This window comes from Schistocerca cancellata, chromosome 6 (assembly GCF_023864275.1).
Source record: "Schistocerca cancellata isolate TAMUIC-IGC-003103 chromosome 6, iqSchCanc2.1, whole genome shotgun sequence".
NCBI lineage: Eukaryota > Metazoa > Arthropoda > Insecta > Orthoptera > Acrididae > Schistocerca > Schistocerca cancellata.
The window spans coordinates 505,455,079-505,473,974 of record NC_064631.1 but is presented as its reverse complement, the minus strand read 5'-3'; the positions used below and the strand labels follow the sequence as shown (position 1 = coordinate 505,473,974).

Below are 18,896 nucleotides of genomic sequence, written 5' to 3'. Positions count from 1 at the left end.
AGAAGCAAGTAAACGAAATGCCATTGTATGTAACTCTTCAGGCATATAAAACAAGTTCCTTCCAGGGATCCACTGCAAACAGTTCGTATGTGTATGAACTGCGTGCACAAAATGAATGAAATGTTTGAATGAGATCTGTCTGTACTTGCCATGTAAAGACATTCAAAAACTGCTGGTCATTGTCGGGCAAATCTTGAAGCCCTACCGTGGTCACGCGCCTTCGGAGTCTGTGCATATTGTCAACAATGATTCTTTCATGTGCCTCTGGATGCTCACTTCATGGATATTCCTACGCTACGTTACCAAAAATTCAATATCTCCATCCGTGGTACACATTGTAGAAGCCAGAGGATATACACTCACACGGGAATCTCCTAGTGCAATAGAGTTCACAAGTCTGGAAGTTCGAAATGACTAATAGTTTTCAATCGTAGGACCTTTCTCATACTGTACAACCTTTGCTGGATGATCAGGATCTCTATAGCCGCCAAGCTTGTGTGTTGTGAGTTGATGAACAGAAGTGACGAATGCAGGTCACAGGAACATGTTAGCTGTTGAACACGTCATACTGTGTGTTAATGAGTTTTCACTGCGCACAATGTCAGCCAAATTATGTGTCTTCGATATGTAATCTTATCCTTTAACACGACGACTGGTCTACAAGACGATAAATATGATTTTTTGACGATGATACGTCATAAACAGGTCAGATATATTTTAACATTCAGCATGCATTTGAGAGTGGGTATAAAGGCAAATCATGATTTTGTAAATAAATCAACAGTTAACAACCAAGTGGCAGAAATTTCTTTAAAGAAAATTGATTCCTCCCTCATATGAATATCGAACTCCATGCTCGATTGAAAGGAAACATCCAATAACTTTTGTGAAAATTATAATAGTCACAATAACTTCTCTAAATGAATCCGAACATACTAAATTTGCTGCTGGTTAGCCCCTCTTTTAACTATAATCTACCGTAGATCCCCGAACAAAAAAATCGTGTCCAGTAGTTGGAAGAAAACAGAAATGCGTCGTAAGTTTTCTTTTTCTTTTTTGTCTTACGGTGTATTTGCTTTTCTAGATTTTCTATTCTGGAAAAATTTATGTGGATACGGTCTGTGTATTAACCTCCGAAGTACTACAGAACACACTGGTTCTGTGGCCATTTTGCTAGATTCATTCGTTGTATTACTGGGATTAAAATACTTGTTCGGTCATTGCGATGTATATTCTCTGTTGTTTGCTAAATAACGTCAGGCGAAGCATAAACAGTGCCACTATTTCTACCAGTATTCTTCTCCCATTGACTTTACGCTGCGTCTCTCATAATGTCGACTAGACATTCTTCCTTTCTTTACGACATAGAACTGAATCTCATATAATAGAGTCTTAAAATACAATGCTATAAATATTTTAGACATACCAGGAAGAAGTAGATCTTGTGCTTTGTTAACTCCTTATTCAAAATAAGTTTGTTTCTTCACGTTGTTTGCAGTTCCACCAACAGGATCTTGTCATCATGTATCGTAAGTTCTCTCTGAACTTAGTCAGTAGTCTTAGACAATCCACTAAGAGATAGGAAAAAGAAGCGCCGCAGACTCTAGTCGGTGTTACACTGAGCAAATCGAGTTGAAAGTAAAATTTAAAGGCTCTGATGAAGAACTTCATTATGTTTTTTTCTTTAATTTTATAACACGAGTTTATTTAAGGCTCCACACTCGTTTAATAATGTATTTAATAACTAGTGAAGTACAATAAGTAAATAAATAAATAAATAAATATGTAAATAAATAAATAAATAACATATTACATACGCAATACTATTTTGATTTCCCAGAACAACAGAAACCTTAAATTTAAAATTCACGTGTAAAAGTGCATACTGAGTCGAAAACACTGTCATGGTAGAAAAAAAATAAAGAATGGTTACACTTGAGTGGTTACATTTCGAATGTTTTCCAAAATATGGACGATTTTCGTGTCTGAAAAACAGGAAAAAGTCAGCAGGAATCCTTGTTACTTGTGACTGATGAAATGCAGTTGGCCTTAGTAACATAAGATCATGTGTTTGAAGGACTAAGAACGTGCGGAGTGAAATTGTTCGTTGCAGTCCATTACACCAGAAGTCAAAGACAAAGCGTAAGGTAATCCTTCCCGTAACACCATTATCACCATCACCAATATCCCTTTCTGACTTGACTAAATAAAGGCATCTGTGTGCGGCTCAAAAAGATTAGAAAATATAGATCTAAGTGTCTGGATTGGCCAGACAAAAAGTCCTAATCTTTGGCATCTGTGATAAGATAACGAATGAGAGGTTTTATGAATCGAGTGTTAGGTCATCGTGTAAATGGATAAACTGCAAAAATCCAGGGGTATTCTTTTCGGAACTGACTGCCGTTTCTGTCAGTACTCATTCCAAGCATCGAAGAAATGAGGTCACCGGAGTCCAGAGTATGTCAGTGGAGCAGTGCAGTCAGCACGTGAGACGCATTTCCCGATGCCCCAGAGCGAAGAAACAGGTCCGACTGCTAGCCGGGTCACCGCCTGAGGCGCATGCGCCGGTGAGTGCGGCCACTCCTCAGCGCCGGGACTGGGGGCACTTTGCTGCCCCTCAGTTCGTCGTCGTCTTCATCGTCCGCACCTGGCTCCTCGTCGCTGTCCTCCACCCGCAGTCCGTAGTCGTCGTCTTCGTCGTCCAGGTCCTCGCCACTGTCGCTCAACTCGTCTTCGTCATCGTCATTGTCATCGTCGTCGTCTTCGTCATCGTCATCTTCTTCGGCCTCCTCGTCGTCATCCTCTCCGTCGGGTACGCTATTGCTACTGTCTGTCGGCTGCTTCTTCTTGTTGCCTCCTTGGTGCACATTTCTGTCGATCATCATAAGATCTTCAGCGGGATTGTCAGTCGTGTTCCACGTTTCCTCCGAATCTGGGAACATAGTCATCTCTGCACTGGCTGTTCCTTCTTGTTTATCATCCCCAGCGGCTTCCATTTCGGAACTGGCCTCTCCTAGAGGATCTGCAGGCTTCGAGTATGCTGGCGGCTGTGTCGTCACTTCGTTCTTCTCCTCCTCTTCTTCTTCTTCATTCTTATCATCTCCACTATCACCCCCTTCTTCCTGTTCTTCATTCCCTTCTTCCGCAACCTCTTCCTCATTTTCCTCGTCATCCTCTTCGTCATCATCGTCATCATCATCATCATACTCTTCATCCTGTTCGTCTGGTGTGTCAGAAGATTCGCCAGCCTCTTCCTCTTCTTCATCTTCCACATCTTCCTCTGAGCTCTCTGTCGCGGGTGACGCTTCGACAGTTTCGTGGGTGGTAGGCGCCTTGGGGGGTGCTGCTGCAGCCGTTACCGGTTTCTCCGACGCAGGCCTTTTCCCAGCTGCGTTAACCTGCGTCGGGGCGCTGGTGACGACCTGTACCACGCTGATACTGGTAACGGTCGCCGTAACAGCTTCCGCCTCCTCCGCGGCGTTGTCCGTCGCCGCGGTCGACGACGCAATCTGGTCGTTGCCCGTTCCTGCGACGCTCGACCACGTCACCACCTTCTGTGCGGCAGTGGCCGATGTGGGAGGGAGCGGAGTAGTCGACGGTCTCGTCGGCTTCGCGCGCGGAGTTGTAGACGCGGTAGTGTTGCGGCGGGTCGCCGGGCGCTTCGGAACGGCCGGTCTGGACTTCGGTGGCTTCGGTCTGGTGGCTTTGACCGGTTTGGCAGGCGCTCCGGACGTCGCCTTCGGTGGTGAAATCGCGGAGGAGGCGGCGCCCTTGCGTACGGGTCTGGGTGTCGTTGCCGTCTTTGTGGGCCGGGCAGGCGCCACCGCCGGCTTCCTCTTGTTCTTGCCGGGGGCAACGGCAGTGTTGACTGGAGCGGGCTTCTTCTTGCTGGCGCCTCCGCTTCCGCCGCCGGCGAACAGTCCGAGGAGGTCGTCGCCTAAGACGCTGAAACCTGTGTAGTCGGGGGATACGTCGTTCTCAGAAACGTCGTCGTCATCGTCATCGTCGTCGTCGTCGTCGTCGTCATCGTCGTCGAGCGCTATGTCATCGTCGTCGTCGTCATCGTCGTCCAGTGCATAGTCGTCGTCGTCGTCGTCGTCGTCGTCATCGTCGTCGTCGTCGTCGTCGTCGTTGTCCTGCTGGAGCGGCGGCAGAGGCGGCGCGGGCTCCAGCGAGAGGCCCTGCTGCGCGAAGCGGAAGCAGGAGACGCGCACGGCCGCCTCCAGGTCCTCGAGCGTGCGCAGCTCCAGGCCGAGGCAGGCGCGGAACTGCTGGTCCCCGTCGCGCTGTACGCCGTACACGCGCCCGCAGAAGCGCGACACGCCTCCCGGCAGCGGCATGCACACCGGCTTGGGACGCCGCCCTGCCGCAGGAGACAACAAAAACCATTACCTCAATACTAGCTTAGGGACCGCTGCTTCGCTAACGTACACTCTGTGGTCTCAATAAATTTTTGTATTTTTGTTCTTCTGCAACCGAATTTTTATGTTGCAAAACCTTCTGACCTTTTCACGCTAATTGATACCATAGTACCATAGTAATTTTACAAAAGTACTTATAACCAAAAAGGAATTCTGGTAGCTAGAGTCCAACATCCAAGGCAAATAAACCAAATGCAAATATTTATAGATTTAGTCTGAAAAAAGCTTGCTTAATAAAATATTAAAATGAACACTTTCATCCGTATTTTACCCCCTCCCCCCTGCCCCTCCGGGTTGAATTACCAAAAAGAGTCAAACACGTATTTTTTATTATTTCCAACCGAGAAGCCAAATTCCAGTTTTCATAGATTAGCTTTAAAAATGTATTTGTAGTGACATACTTTCATAAAACATTTCATCTTAATTTTAATTTTAAAAACCAACAGCCTCAGTTGCAAAGTTTACCTACATTTACCTACGTTTCAGTCGGAATGACCCAACCTTCTTCAGAATAAAAATAACTACCGTTTGTCCATAGTGGACATCGTCAAGCTAAAACTACAATTCCATACATTATCGTCAGACTGTAAAAACTTATCTGAAGGGTTCTGATATTGAGAAGGCTATCTACACTTACAGTGAAAATGTGCTTAATGCATTAGATAAAAACTTGCAGGCAACTGGTATATTTTGTGATCTGTCAAAGGCATTTGACTGTGTAAATCACAATATCCTTTTAAGTAAATTAGAATATTATAGTGTAACAGGAAATGCTGCCAAATTGTTCAAATCTTGTATCTCTGGCAGGAAACAAAGGGTCTTATTAGGAAAGAGACATGTATCAAGCTATCAGGCATCATCCAGCTGGAAACTAATTACACGTGGGGTCCCACAAGGCTCCATTTTGGGGCCCTTACTTTTTCTCCTTTATATCAATGACCTTTCATCAGTAACATTACCAGATGCCAAGTTCGCTTTATTTGTCGATGATACAAACATTGCAATAAATAGCAAATCAAGTATAGTCTTAGAAAGATCAGCTAATAAAATATTTGTGGACATTAATCACTGGTTGCTAGCCAATTGCTTGTCACTAAACTTTGAAAAAACACACTACATGCAGTTCAGGACTTGTAAGGGGTGTCCCACGAGTATATGCCCAACATATGATGACAAGCAGATAGAAGAAGTGGACAGTGTTAAATTCTTGGGATTACAGCTTGATAATAAAATCAACTGGGAAAAACACACCACAGAACTGCTGAAGCGTCTTAACAAATCTCTATTTACAATGCGAATTGTGTCAGACTAGGGGATATAAAATGAAAAAGCTGGCATACTATGCTTACTTTCATTCCATAATGTCATATGGGATTATTTTTTGGGGTAATTCATTAAGCCAAGCTAAAGTTTTCCGGGCAAAAAAACGCGCAGTAAGAGTTATATGTGGTGTGAACTCAAGAACATCCTGCATAAGCCTGTTTAGGGAACTAGGGATACTAACTACTGCTTCCTAATATATTTATTATTTAATGAAATTTGTCATTAAAAATATATCACTTTTTCAAACCAACAGCTCAATTCATGGAATCAATACTAGAAATAAGAATAATCTTCACAAGGATTTAAAGTCACTTAGTCTTGTACAAACAGGTGTGCATTATTCAGGAACACACATTTTCAATAACTTGCCAGCAGCCATAAAAAGCATAACAACCAATGAAATTCAGTTTAGGAGAAGCCTAAAGGATTTATTGGTGGCCATCTCCTTCTACTCCATTGATGAATTTCTCAGTAGAACCAATTCATTTGTGTGTGTATACATATAAGTACAATGTAACTTCTGCACAATTTCAGTGCAGTAATGTGTTCATTGTAAATAAGTGTATGTGTGTGTGTGTGTAAGTACAATGTAACTTCCGCACCATTTCAGTGCAGTAATGTGCTCATTGTAAATAAGTATTATAGTAGTTGTATTACACGATTATTACCTTATAAATAAATAAACTTTTTTATTTTAAATTCAGTGCATTAGTATTTGTAAACTGATTCTTTCATATAGTGTTCATTAAAAAATGACGATCATTTCACTTGGGACCTGCGGAATGGTACATTAGCTTATTTGGTTGAGTTGTAAATATTTGTCATCTATTGTTGTTTTTCTGACATGTTCTACATCCTGGAGGACCTCCTCACTAAGGATCAATTGGAATGAAAGTAAATCAAAATCAAAACTGCCTCGGCCCCACTTCGCGACCGCGATGCGGCAGCCACGAGTGCTGTACTGGAACTGACCGTAGCGTCATGAGGCCCGCCTAGGCGGACACAATACCTTGCGCCTGCGCATAAACTGTGTGACGGCTACTTGTTGGGACAAGACGCGAACCTAACTCCTGACCTTGAATTTACTAGTAAAGTGAAGTAAAAGAAAGGTACAGCTGAGGAAAAGAGCGTGTATGTTATCCTGTGCAGAACGTACTTAGTTCGACTGTCTTAACATTTATGAAGTATTCGTTGGTCATGATATGGGGAAGACATCACGTGCTTACAATGTATGGCCTGTCTAGGAAAATTTTGTGCTTAAGCACGAAGTTTAATCACCTAAAAAGAACTTAGGAGTGGGAAGGATAATATAAAGCCAGCATCGTCTCACCCTTCAGGGGACGAATTCCAAAAAAACGCTGAAACACGTATTTCCTATTTGTAGCCGAGAATTGAAACACTGATTTTCATACATGTGGCTTTAAAAATATTTCAGTAGTTCCATAATATTGATTTATTTTTTAAAAAGTCACCCACTATTTTACCCGCTACGAGGTTAAATTTCAAAAATTCTGAAATATTTATATTTCTTTGTTTCTGACCGAGAAACCAATACTGATTTTCGTAGTTTTAGCTTGAAAATTGACTTAATGGGGGCAGATTTAAAAAAAAAAGTCTCATCTCCCTCCTCCTACTACGGGTGTGATTTCGAAAAATAGCTTCTTAAACGGCGCCAACAGTACAAGATCTACAAACACTCCAAATATCAAGCTTCTGTCATTATTTGTTTGAGCTGAGCAATGATGCGAAAGTCAGTCAGGACACTGCCCTTTAAATATATACATAGCAGCTGTGTCAACGTGGATTCCATCAACAGATGTAATGCGAAAAATACAGCTCGATCTTAGCTGCTGGTAAATTTCGCGGGTTGTATGGTCGTGGTCCTTGACACTTTTCCGCTCCTAACGTTTCGTCCACAGCGGCGCTGGACATCTTCAGACGTGCTCGTGGTTCCGTTGAGTCTTTCCGATTGACTGGCCGGGCGTCGCAGAGCTACATACTTATGGATACTGAGGAAAAGGGGTGTGTTTAACATTTATACGTCACTGGCAAAGATAAAACTGAATTATAGAACTGTCCATCGTCAAACATATTATTCATTCATCGAACCTGTGGAGCTACTGTTTCATGGCTTCTTTTCTCTGACAATATCCCTATGTTTGTACAGGGCACGGCAAAAAGACCTATCGTATTTCCAGAGGCCACAGTGTGAGCTCTGGTGATGATACTGTTGTGTAGGGGGTATCGATCGATATCGGTATACATGCCATACAGTAGGCGCAATGACTTGGCTAGGTTGACTTCGTGCGTTTGTTGTGAAGGAGCGTATTTGTAATGGTGGTTCTTTGATTATTACACAGCGCGAATTTCGCATTCGGTTCGAACTCGGCCGGCGTGATTCCCTTTCCAATATAAAAACTGTTCGAGTTTGGTTATCAGACTTTAGAACATTAGGCTACTGCAAATAAAATCTGCTAGCGGGCTCCGCACTATAACGACGCCGGAAAATGTGGCTCGTGTGAGAGCGTCCGTCCAGCGATTTCCAAAGCGCACAGGACTTAAAAATGCAGCTGCCCTGGGGTTGACCGATAGGAGTGTAAGAGCAATGCTGCACAGAGATCTTCACATGCACCCATCGAAATAATGGTTGCCAAAGGACTAAGCGAGAGAGATTTTGAAATTAGCTGAGTTGTGTGTTAGGAAATTCTTTAGAAGCAGCATCCAGGCAATCACTGCCGTTCCACCGGAAATCACACGCTAAGGACAACTTCCGGTAAAGGCTTCCTCAGTGTGTCAACAGTGGAGGGTGTCATTTACCGAAAGTAATTTTTAAAACCACCTAATGTAAAATGGCGTAGTATTTGTTGTTCGCAAATAAATGTATTTTCTTTGTATCTTTGTTTGTTTGTTTGTAACTACTTTTCGAAATACAGGAGGCCTTTTTGCCGAATCCTATATACGAGGGCTATCCACAAAGTACATTACGTTTTGGAATTAAAAATAAATAAAGTATTGGAAATTTTTAATTATATACAGATAATAGCCACACTTAAATACTACTTTTCTACATAGTTTCCATTTAAATGAAGGCACTTATCGTAGCGATGGACGAGCTTGGAAATTCCTTCGTCGTAAAATTCGGCCGCCTGCGCCTTCAACCACATGGTTACCTCTTCTTGAAGCTGTGCGTCGTCATCAAAACGCTGCATAGCCAACCACTTCTTCATTGCTGGGAATAAGTGGAAGTCGCTCGGTGCCAGGTCGGGACTGTACGGCGGATGAGGAAACAACTCCCACTTAAAAGATTCGAGAACTTCACGAGTGGCATTTGCCGTGTGGGCCCGGGCGTTGTCGTGAGTCAGCAAGATCTTTGAGCCCAACTTTCCCCTGCGCTTGTTTTGTATTGCTCTTCTGAGGTTGTGCAGAGTTTGGCAATACCTTTGAGAGTTTATTGTAGTGCCTCTTTCCAGAAAATTCACAAAAATCACACCTTTTCTGTCCCAAAAGAAGAGGTAACCACGTGGTTGAAGGCGCAGGCGGCCGAATTTTACGACGAAGGAATTTCCAAGCTCGTCCATCGTTACGATAAGTGCCTTAATTTAAATGGAAACTATGTAGAAAAGTAGTATTTAAGTGTGGCTTTCATCTGCATATAATAAAAAAATTTCCAATGCTTCATTTATTTTTAATTCCAAAACGTAATGTACTTTGTGGATAGCCCTCGTATTTCGGTATATATATCACTATAGCCCTGAACAGTAGTTCATCATTGTACATAAAATTTTGGTTTCGGAAAACTTCAGTTAGTAATTTCCTACTTAAGAGCATGCTCTGCTACAGCTAATTCTTCCACTTTCTCCTAGGGCTTGCTTATCTTGTTATCTCTAATGCTTACCTTACCAAATGATCTCTTAGGTTTTCCCGACGCGGTTGATTAATAGTTTGCTTCCGGACGTTCTGATTTTAGTCGAGGCAGTGCGCCACACTACAGCGAAACCCATAGCACCTGAAGAAGGCGTGTGGGTTGGTGGTCGAAGTGTTGTGCATGAAATGGAAACAACAACTCGGCAGAACATTCGAAAACACACTGTTGTGCCTCAACGCACGTACACAGAATTTTAAATAACACCTACGTCGACAGAAGAGCGCGTTTATCCTTTAGAGATCTGTGTGCTCGGCGGATTTTCCTTCTTCGTCTAAAAACTAGTTTGATGTCATGCTTTTTCTAAAACCATCCCAATCTCGTCAGTTACATTTTTAATAAAAAAAATAGAGAAACTGTTTTCTACCATAGTTGTGCTTTATAGTTACCGTTCGGACTATTGTTATTTGGACGTAGAGCTGTGTTTATTTCTTCTCCTTAACAGTCATTTTTCTCTAAAACCTGCTTCAGATGTTTTAATTCCGCGTCGACGTTTTTCGACATGCTAATTCTCTTGGCTTCATAAAAATCTATTCGTATGCGTCATTTTCTGAAAACCTTCGTTTTCCGATGTTCCATCGATCTGTCTCATAACTAAAACATCCAAGAAGGACTCACGAGCATTTCTGGATATGTCCAGCGTAGCTGTGGACGAAATGTTAGGAACGGCGAAGTTTCATAGACTACCACCATACAACCCTAAATATTTGCTGGTAGGTGAGACATCCGGTCGTGAAAGTCTTTATTCTAGGATAGTTCGCTCTGTTCCTCTACGAGATCCTGGCACGGGAAACAACGGTGACCAGGTTGAGTTGCACAGGGCCACTAGTTCAGAAAGAACTGTGGTAGCGAAAAAAACATATTTTTAATGTCTGTCATTCAGCTTCAGTTAACGTAGAAGCCCTATTCGAAACCAGCTTGTTTTGGCTACCCAACACGGCCACGCCAAGAGCGATCCACGTGAATACCATTCAGCAACTCATGGATAAAAATGCTGAGTGCATGATGCCGCAATTTCCGCGCTCCGCTCAGAGGGAGTCAATACTGTATGAGGGTTGTATGACCTGATACCTTGGGGCAATCAGCGAAGAGACGTAGCCATCAAGGCGATGCTCTCTTCTCTGCTGGCTCCTGAACTAAACAGATAGACCTACTCTTCTCTCCCTGATGGCTTCCTCTCAGCCCCCCTGTTTCAAGACCTCTGAACTGGCGGCGTCTTCCTTGTGACGCTGTACACCAATTATGAATAAATTTTCATTATGGTTTAACTTGAAATTTTGCTTCAAAAAGATGGGATGCCCCAACTTGGCCTGTTCGCCCCTGACAGTACTGAGCAACGCCATGCTCCTTGCTTCCGGAAGACATTACACACAATTTCAAACTGTCATTGAATGAACAAAATACGAGCTTGCTGAATAACAGAACAGATTTGTGACTGTATTCAGTATTCCCTTGCAGACAGAAGTCGGCACATTTTGTTAAAGTGATGGAGTCGACCAGTGAGCAGGTGATTTCGGGAGTACCTCGATGGAGTGTCATATGGCCGTTACTGTTTACAGTATTTTAAAGTAACGTAGTCGATAACGTCGGAAGCCCCGTGACGTTGTTCGCAGACGATGTTGTTGTCTGTAATGCCTGCAACTGGAAACGGAAGAAGCCGTACAATACCTACAATTAACCGTCTGGAGCGACCTGATATCGATCACATAAAACAAACGGTAGAAAAAGCAAATGCCACGCTGATATACTTTGGGAGAATCTTCAGGAAACGCAATTCATTCACAAGAGAAATGAGTAGCAAACCGCTTCTAAGATCTATTCTCGAATGTTGGTCGTTAGTATAAGACCGTTACCATGTTGGATTAATAGAAGAGGAAGCGAATATCCAGCGAAGGTAGACGCGTTTTGACACGGAGTCGTTCAGTACGTGAGAGAGCCCTACGGAAATCCTCAACAACCTCCACTGGCTGGTCCTACAAGCTACACTCCTGGAAATTGAAATAAGAACACCGTGAATTCATTGTCCCAGGAAGGGGAAACTTTATTGACACATTCCTGGGGTCAGATACATCACATGATCACATTGACAGAACCACAGGCACATAGACACAGGCAACAGAGCATGCACAATGTCGGCACTAGTACAGTGTATATCCACCTTTCGCAGCAATGCAGGCTGCTATTCTCCCATGGAGACGATCGTAGAGATGCTGGATGTAGTCCTGTGGAACGGCTTGCCATGCCATTTCCACCTGGCGCCTCAGTTGGACTAGCGTTCGTGCTGGACGTGCAGACCGCGTGAGACGACGCTTCATCCAGTCCCAAACATGCTCAATGGGGGACAGATCCGGAGATCTTGCTGGCCAGGGTAGTTGACTTACACCTTCTAGAGCACGTTGGGTGGCACGGGATACATGCGGACGTGCATTGTCCTGTTGGAACAGCAAGTTCCCTTGCCGGTCTAGGAATGGTAGAACGATGGGTTCGATGACGGTTTGGATGTACTGTGCACTATTCAGTGTCCCCTCGACGATCACCAGTGGTGTACGGCCAGTGTAGGAGATCGCTCCCCACACCATGATGCCGGGTGTTGGCCCTGTGTGCCTCGGTCGTATGCAGTCTTGATTGTGGCGCTCACCTGCACGGCGCCAAACACGCATACGACCATCATTGGCACTAAGGCAGAAGCGACTCTCATCGCTGAAGACGACACATCTCCATTCGTCCCTCCATTCACGCCTGTCGCGACACCACTGGAGCCGGGCTGCATGATGTTGGGGCGTGAGCGGAAGACGGCCTAACGGTGTGCGGGACCGTAGCCCAGCTTCATGGAGACGGTTGCGAATTGTCCTCGCCGATACCCCAGGAGCAACAGTGTCCCTAATTTGCTGGGAAGTGGCGGTGCAGTCCCCTACGGCACTGCGTAGGATCCTACGGTCTTGGCGTGCATCCGTGCGTCGCTGCGGTCCGGTCCCAGGTCGACGGGCACGTGCACCTTCCGCCGACCACTGGCGACAACATCGATGTACTGTGGAGACCTCACGCCCCACGTGTTGAGCAATTCGGCGGTACGTCCACCCGGCCTCCCGCATGCCCACTATACGCCCTCGCTCAACGTCCATCAACTGCACATACGGTTCACGTCCACGCTGTCGCGGCATGCTACCAGTGTTAAAGACTGCGATGGAGCTCCGTATGCCATGGCAAACTGGCTGACACTGACGGCGGCGGTGCACAAATGCTGCGCAGCTAGCGCCATTCGACGGCCAACACCGCGATTCCTGGTGTGTCCGCTGTGCCGTGCGTGTGATCATTGCTTGTACAGCCCTCTCGGAGTGTCGGGAGCAAGTATGGTGGGTCTGACACACCGGTGTCAATGTGTTCTTTTTTCCATTTCCAGGAGTGTATTTATCACCGAGGTGTTTGCTGTTGACATTCCGAGAGCGTTCTTTCCAAGAGAGAGATCGCGAATCATCTCCGTAACACTCGCATGTTGATTAAACCTACCGGTAACAAATATAGCAGCACGTTTATGAACTGCTTCGTTGTCTTCCTTCAATCCGACCTGGAAGAGATCCCAAACAGTCGAGCAGTACTCAAGAATGGGTCGCACAAGAATTCTGTGCGAGGGCTCCTTTGTGCGAGGGTAATCCCAAAAGTAAGGTCTCATATTTTTTTATAAGTACATAGGCCTGTTTATTTCTACAGTGGTTTACATCAGTTTACATCTTGAATATTTAGCTATTTTTCGACATAATCACCATTTTTGTCGATGCATTTTTGTAGACGCTGTGGCAGTTTTTGTATGCCCATGTCATACCAGGTCGCCGCCATGCTGTTCAGAAAGTTATGAACCTCTTCTTTCACCTCGTCGTCGGAGCTGAATCGCTTTCCGGCCAAATGTTCTTTTAACCTAGGGAACTGGTGATAGTCACTGGGCGCCAAGTCAGGACTATGGGGTGGGTGGGTGAGTATGTTCCACTGGAACTGTTGCAGGAAAGCTACGGTTTGCCGAGCGATGTGTGGGAGAGCGTTGTCATGGAGAATGTGTACGACCTTACTCAACATTCCTCTTCTCCGGTTTTGAATTGCCCGTTTGAATTTTTTCAGAGTCTCACAGTACCTGTCAGCGTTAATTGTGGTCCCAGTGGGCATAAAGTCGACCAACAATAGCCCTTCCGATCCCAAAGAACGGTTGTCACGACTTTACCGGCAGACTGTGTTTGTTTGAATTTCCGCGGCTTTGGCGAAGAAGGATGCCGCCACTGGCGTGATTGTTGCTTGGTCTCAGGTGTAAAGTGGTATGCCGAGGTTTCGTCACCCGTGACAATTGAGTCCAGAAAGTGTCCTGTTCGGCTGCAAGGCAGTGAAGAAATGCGGGGGAAGCATCAACTCGTTGTCGCATGTGTTCCTCAGTCAGCATGCGTGGCACCCATCTTGCGCACACCTTCCGGTAGTTCAATAGCTCCGTTAAAATTCTGTGAGCCGTGCTTTGGGAAACCTCATGAACCAACGTGCAGAGATCATCCAGTGTGATCCGCCGATCTTCACGCATGCTTTGCTCAACCTTCAACACCGTCTCCTCAGAAATTAACGGTCTCCCGCTCCTTTGTTCGTCGTGAATTTCAGTCCGACCAGCTGCAAACTATCTACACCACTTACGAACATTTTTGACATCCATGCACGACTCACCATACACTTCCGTCAATTGGCGATGGATTTCAATCGGCGCAGTGCTCTTTGCGTTCCGAATAACTACGCGTAACTCGCACTTGGCGGTAACTTCGACGGGAACCTCCATTCTCATCGGCTGCTAAGCCAAGACTGAGCGCCTCAGCGCGCGTGCGCATATTTACACACAGCGCGTGAAGCACTCTTCATAACAGTGTGACCAACTGCCACACAAACAGAGTTCTGCACTTATAAAAAAAATAGGAGACCTTACTTTTGGGAATACCCTCGTAGACAAGCTACACTTTCGTAAAACACTCCGAGTCGACCATTCGTCTTCCTCACTACCGTCATTATACGCTTGTTCTGTTTCATATAGTTTGTTACGCCTCGATATTTAATAATGCTGTATTCGAACATTACAGGATTGTTTTTCCTAGTCACCTGCATTAGCTTACATTTCTCTACATTTACAAAACATTACACCAAACAGAAACTCTGAGTCAACCTGTAGCCTTCAGCAGTCGCTCAACTACGACACTGTCCCCTATACTATAGAGTGATCAGCAAACAGTACAGGTTGCTGCGTAGTGCGTACCCTGTCCGTCAGATCATTTATGTATATAGAGAACAAGAGTGGTCCTTTCACACTTCTCTTCGGCAGTCCTGACAATACCCTTGTCTCTGATGACCACTCGCCGTCGAGGACAACGTACTGGGTTCTATTACTGAAGAAGCCTCGGTGCCATTCACATATCTGGGAATCTTCTCCGTATACTCGTACCTTCGTTAACAGTCCACAGTGGAGCACCGTGTGAAACGCTTTACGGACGCAGCAAGTCATTCTCAACGGAGAGAATTCTTCTGAAGTAAGAGTGATTTCAGGTGTGCCACAGGGGAGTGTCGTAGGACCGTTGCTATTCACAATATACATAAATGACCTTGTGGATAAAATCGGAAGTACACTGAGGCTTTTTGCGGATGATGCTATGGTATATCGAGAGGTTGTAACAATGGGAAATTGTACTGAAATGCAGGAGGATCTGCAGCAAAGTAACGCATGGTGCAGGGAATGGCAATTGAATCTCAATGTAGACAAGTGTAATGTGCTGCGAATACATAGAAAGACAGATCCCTTATCATTTAGCTACAATATAGCAGGTCAGCAACTGAAGCAGTTAATTCCATAAATTAGCTGGGAGTAGGCATTAGGAGTGATTTAAAATGGAATGATCGTATAACGTTGATCGTCGGTAAAGCAGATGCCAGACTGAGGTTCATTGGATGAATCCTAAGGAAATTCAATCCGAAAACAAAGGAAGTAGGTTACAGTACACTTGTTCGCCACTGCTTGAGTATTGCTCACCAGTGTGGGATCCGTACCAGATAGGGTTGATAGAAGAGATAGAGAAGATCCAACGGAGAGCAGCGCGCTTAGTTACTGGATCATTTAGTAATCGCGAAAGCTTTACGGAGATGATAGATAAACTCCAGTGGAAGACTCTGCAGGACAGACGCTCAGTAGCTCGGTACGCGCTTTTGTTGAAGTTTCGAGAACATACCTTCACCGAGGAGTCAAGCAGTATATTGCTCCCTCCTACGTATATCTCGCGAAGAGACCATGAGGATAAAATCAGAGAGATTAGCGCCCACACAGAGGCAAACCGACTATCTTTCTTTCCACGAACAATACGAGACTGGAATAGAAGGGAGAACCGATAGAGGTACTCAAGGTACCCTCCACCACACACCGTGCAGGTGACTTGCGGAGTATGGATGTAGATACGACAACATGTTGATACCATAGTTATGTAAAAACTACAAACCTGGTATCATCAGCCGTTACTAAGAAGTACATGTAAAGATAAGCTGTTGTAAATACTGTCTCATAGTAGAAGTGCAACCACACAGTCCAGCACATTGGCGGTACTGCAGATGAGTACTTCATTTTGAGTAGCTTACCTGAGATTGTTGTGTTGTGTAGGACCCGATCGGCAAAGCTCATGGTCACCAACATAGAATCACCTTGCAGGTACTGGATACGGCCGCATCCTGAAAAAAAGTACAAATTAATTTCATATCTGACATAATGTCTAAATTTTTATTTTATCGTTCCCTCTTGTAAAGGTCGTTGTTTCAGGGCCGCTCTATCAGAAAGATATAAGACTCCCTGAAACAATAAATACGTAACGGCGAGTGATTCTTAAACAAAGCACTTGTTAGCAATAAATTAAAAAGTAAATAAACACGTTAGCATATCGTCAAGTTATCTATGCAACCTATTTTGTATTCATCCCATTTCGAAATGTCCTTCACACTTTCTATTTTTAATCAGATTTAAGACAGGGTGTAGTCTTTTAAGGTACCGACAATAGGTCACTGAGTAATGTAGGATAAGCCATGACAAGGATGTAAGTACAGTAGAAATAGAACAGTACTGTCAGGGCAACACGGAAGTGCAACTAGTAGCGGAGAGCGTAAAACTATTGTTAATGTTCATTGCTAAGATCAATCAGTGTGTAACTACAACAACGATTAAATAAAGTAAGTTATAATTATTTGTTTTCAGAAGCTGGGCTGAACAGACATAAACTGTCCATTCAGAATAGGTGATGAATAGTTTGGTGTCGTATAGGATGTGTATTCGAGACGATCGTTTTCCGTTATCTAAAAAGGAACTTTGGGACCCATAGAAAACCAGAATTAGGTTTTAAATGCAGAGAGTTTATCTGAAATCGCTGTAATTCTTCTTCAGTTTACTTCTATTACAGGTCCTACCTATGGAGAAACATGGTTGTAATTTACACTAGACACGTGTGACATTAGAGTGGTAATTTTGGTTGGTGATAATTTTTTCGCAATTGTGGTTTTTAGGTGAACTGCTGTGATTTAGAACAGCGGGTTTTGCTTTTAGATGTCGGCCTTGCATTATGTTGTAGGGCTAACACAAACGGTCGACTGTTGTTCCCCATGTATGTAAACGATCTTCTGTCTAATACACAAGAAAATGAATTAGTTCTTTTCTCAGATGACGCTAGTATTGTAATCAAGCATACATAGAGAAACAGAAGAAATAGTAAACAAATTAGTTCTTTTCTCAGATGACGCTAGTATTGTAATCAAGCATACATAGAGAAACAGAAGAAATAGTAAACAAACTGCCACTGACTGGTTTTCTGCGAATGGTCTCTCACTCAATTTTAAAAAGGCGCACCATGTTCAGTTCTACACATCTAGGGCTATTAAAATCAATGATAAGAGTAATATATGATGAGGAAATAATATAGGGTGGAAATTTCAAAATTCTCAAGTGTTCATATTTTGATGAGAATTTAAATTGGAAAAAGCATATTTTGTAATTCCAAAAAACAATTTTGTTCCGCAACATTTGCACTTAGAATCATTGCAAATCTGTGGCTCCTCTGGCGTGAAGCGCCGTGTCTTTGAATCGATGTTCTTTGACTTTACTTTAGTTCACTTTGTCTATCTCGCTGCGCGCCATGTTCGACAGCTTCTCTTGTATTCGCTTTGTTCAGTGTTAAAATAAATTTTCATTCGACTGCAAAAGTGTGTTATTACGGTTCTACGCCACGTAATAACCACAAGACAAATCAGTAAATTAACATATTTTCCATACTTTCACTCAATAATTTCATATGAAATAATGTTTTAGGATAATCCATCCTTTAGAAAGAAAGACTTCATTGCTCAAAAACTTGCTGTAAGAGTACTATGCAGTGTACACCCACGATAATCTTGTTGACATCTGTTTAAAGAGCTGGGCATTCTTACTACTGCTTCAAAATATGTTGATTCCCTCATGAAGTATATTGTAAATAACCCACTGCACTTCAAAACAAACATGCTACACATAATTATAATACCCGAAGGAAAAATTTCGTTCATTACTCCACATTAAGATTGTCTTTACCATAAAATAGGGTGCACAATGCTGCAACAAAAATTTTTGTTCACTTACCCACGGATGCAAAATGTCTGACAGATAGCAAAGTAAAATTTGGAAACAAACTAAAAAAGTTTCTCCTTGACAATTCTTTCTATTCTGTAGAAGAATCTCTATTACTGTAATGTGTAAAGTCTGGTGTTTCAGAATTTCTAACTCACATCTGAAGAATTTAAAAAACTACTACTTTATAAACGTTTAGCTTAAAAATTAAGTTGTGATGTGTGTGTAAAACGACTCTTTCCACATCATTACGATTTATCGTGCAAACGGTCCACGGAAATATTAAGTGTCGTGTAATATTTTGTGTAATATAATATCTTGTATAGACACCTTCTATTAACCTGACACGTTCCACATCATTACGAAGTGTCGTATTCATGATCTATGGAACAAGAACGTGAAACTAAGTAACTAACTAACCCTTGAAACTGGTCTGAATGTCAGTGTGCTGAACTACAACCAAATCATCAGCACAAATGAATTTTCTGTTGTGAAAAAATCTTGTCTCTATATTGGCAGTTCGCGCCATGGATCTCAACAAAGAATCAAGGGTTTCACTGGGCCTTTTCAGTGATACTCGTAAAACTATAAT

General features: G+C 43.4%; 1 protein-coding gene across 1 annotated transcript in view; it reads right to left on the bottom strand.

Moving 5' to 3' along the window:
- Positions 1 to 1,841: 1,841 nt before the first annotated feature.
- The window catches only part of LOC126191133 (nucleolar protein dao-5), a 73,611-nt gene continuing 56,556 nt past the window's right edge, over positions 1,842 to 18,896 (bottom strand). The window contains exons 4-5 of the mRNA XM_049931883.1: positions 16,300 to 16,389; positions 1,842 to 4,363 (exon numbers count right to left, since the gene is read on the bottom strand). Coding sequence (XP_049787840.1) covers positions 2,544 to 4,363; positions 16,300 to 16,389 — 1,910 coding nt within the window. The 3' untranslated portion in view covers positions 1,842 to 2,543. The remainder of the gene's footprint in view (positions 4,364 to 16,299; positions 16,390 to 18,896) is intronic.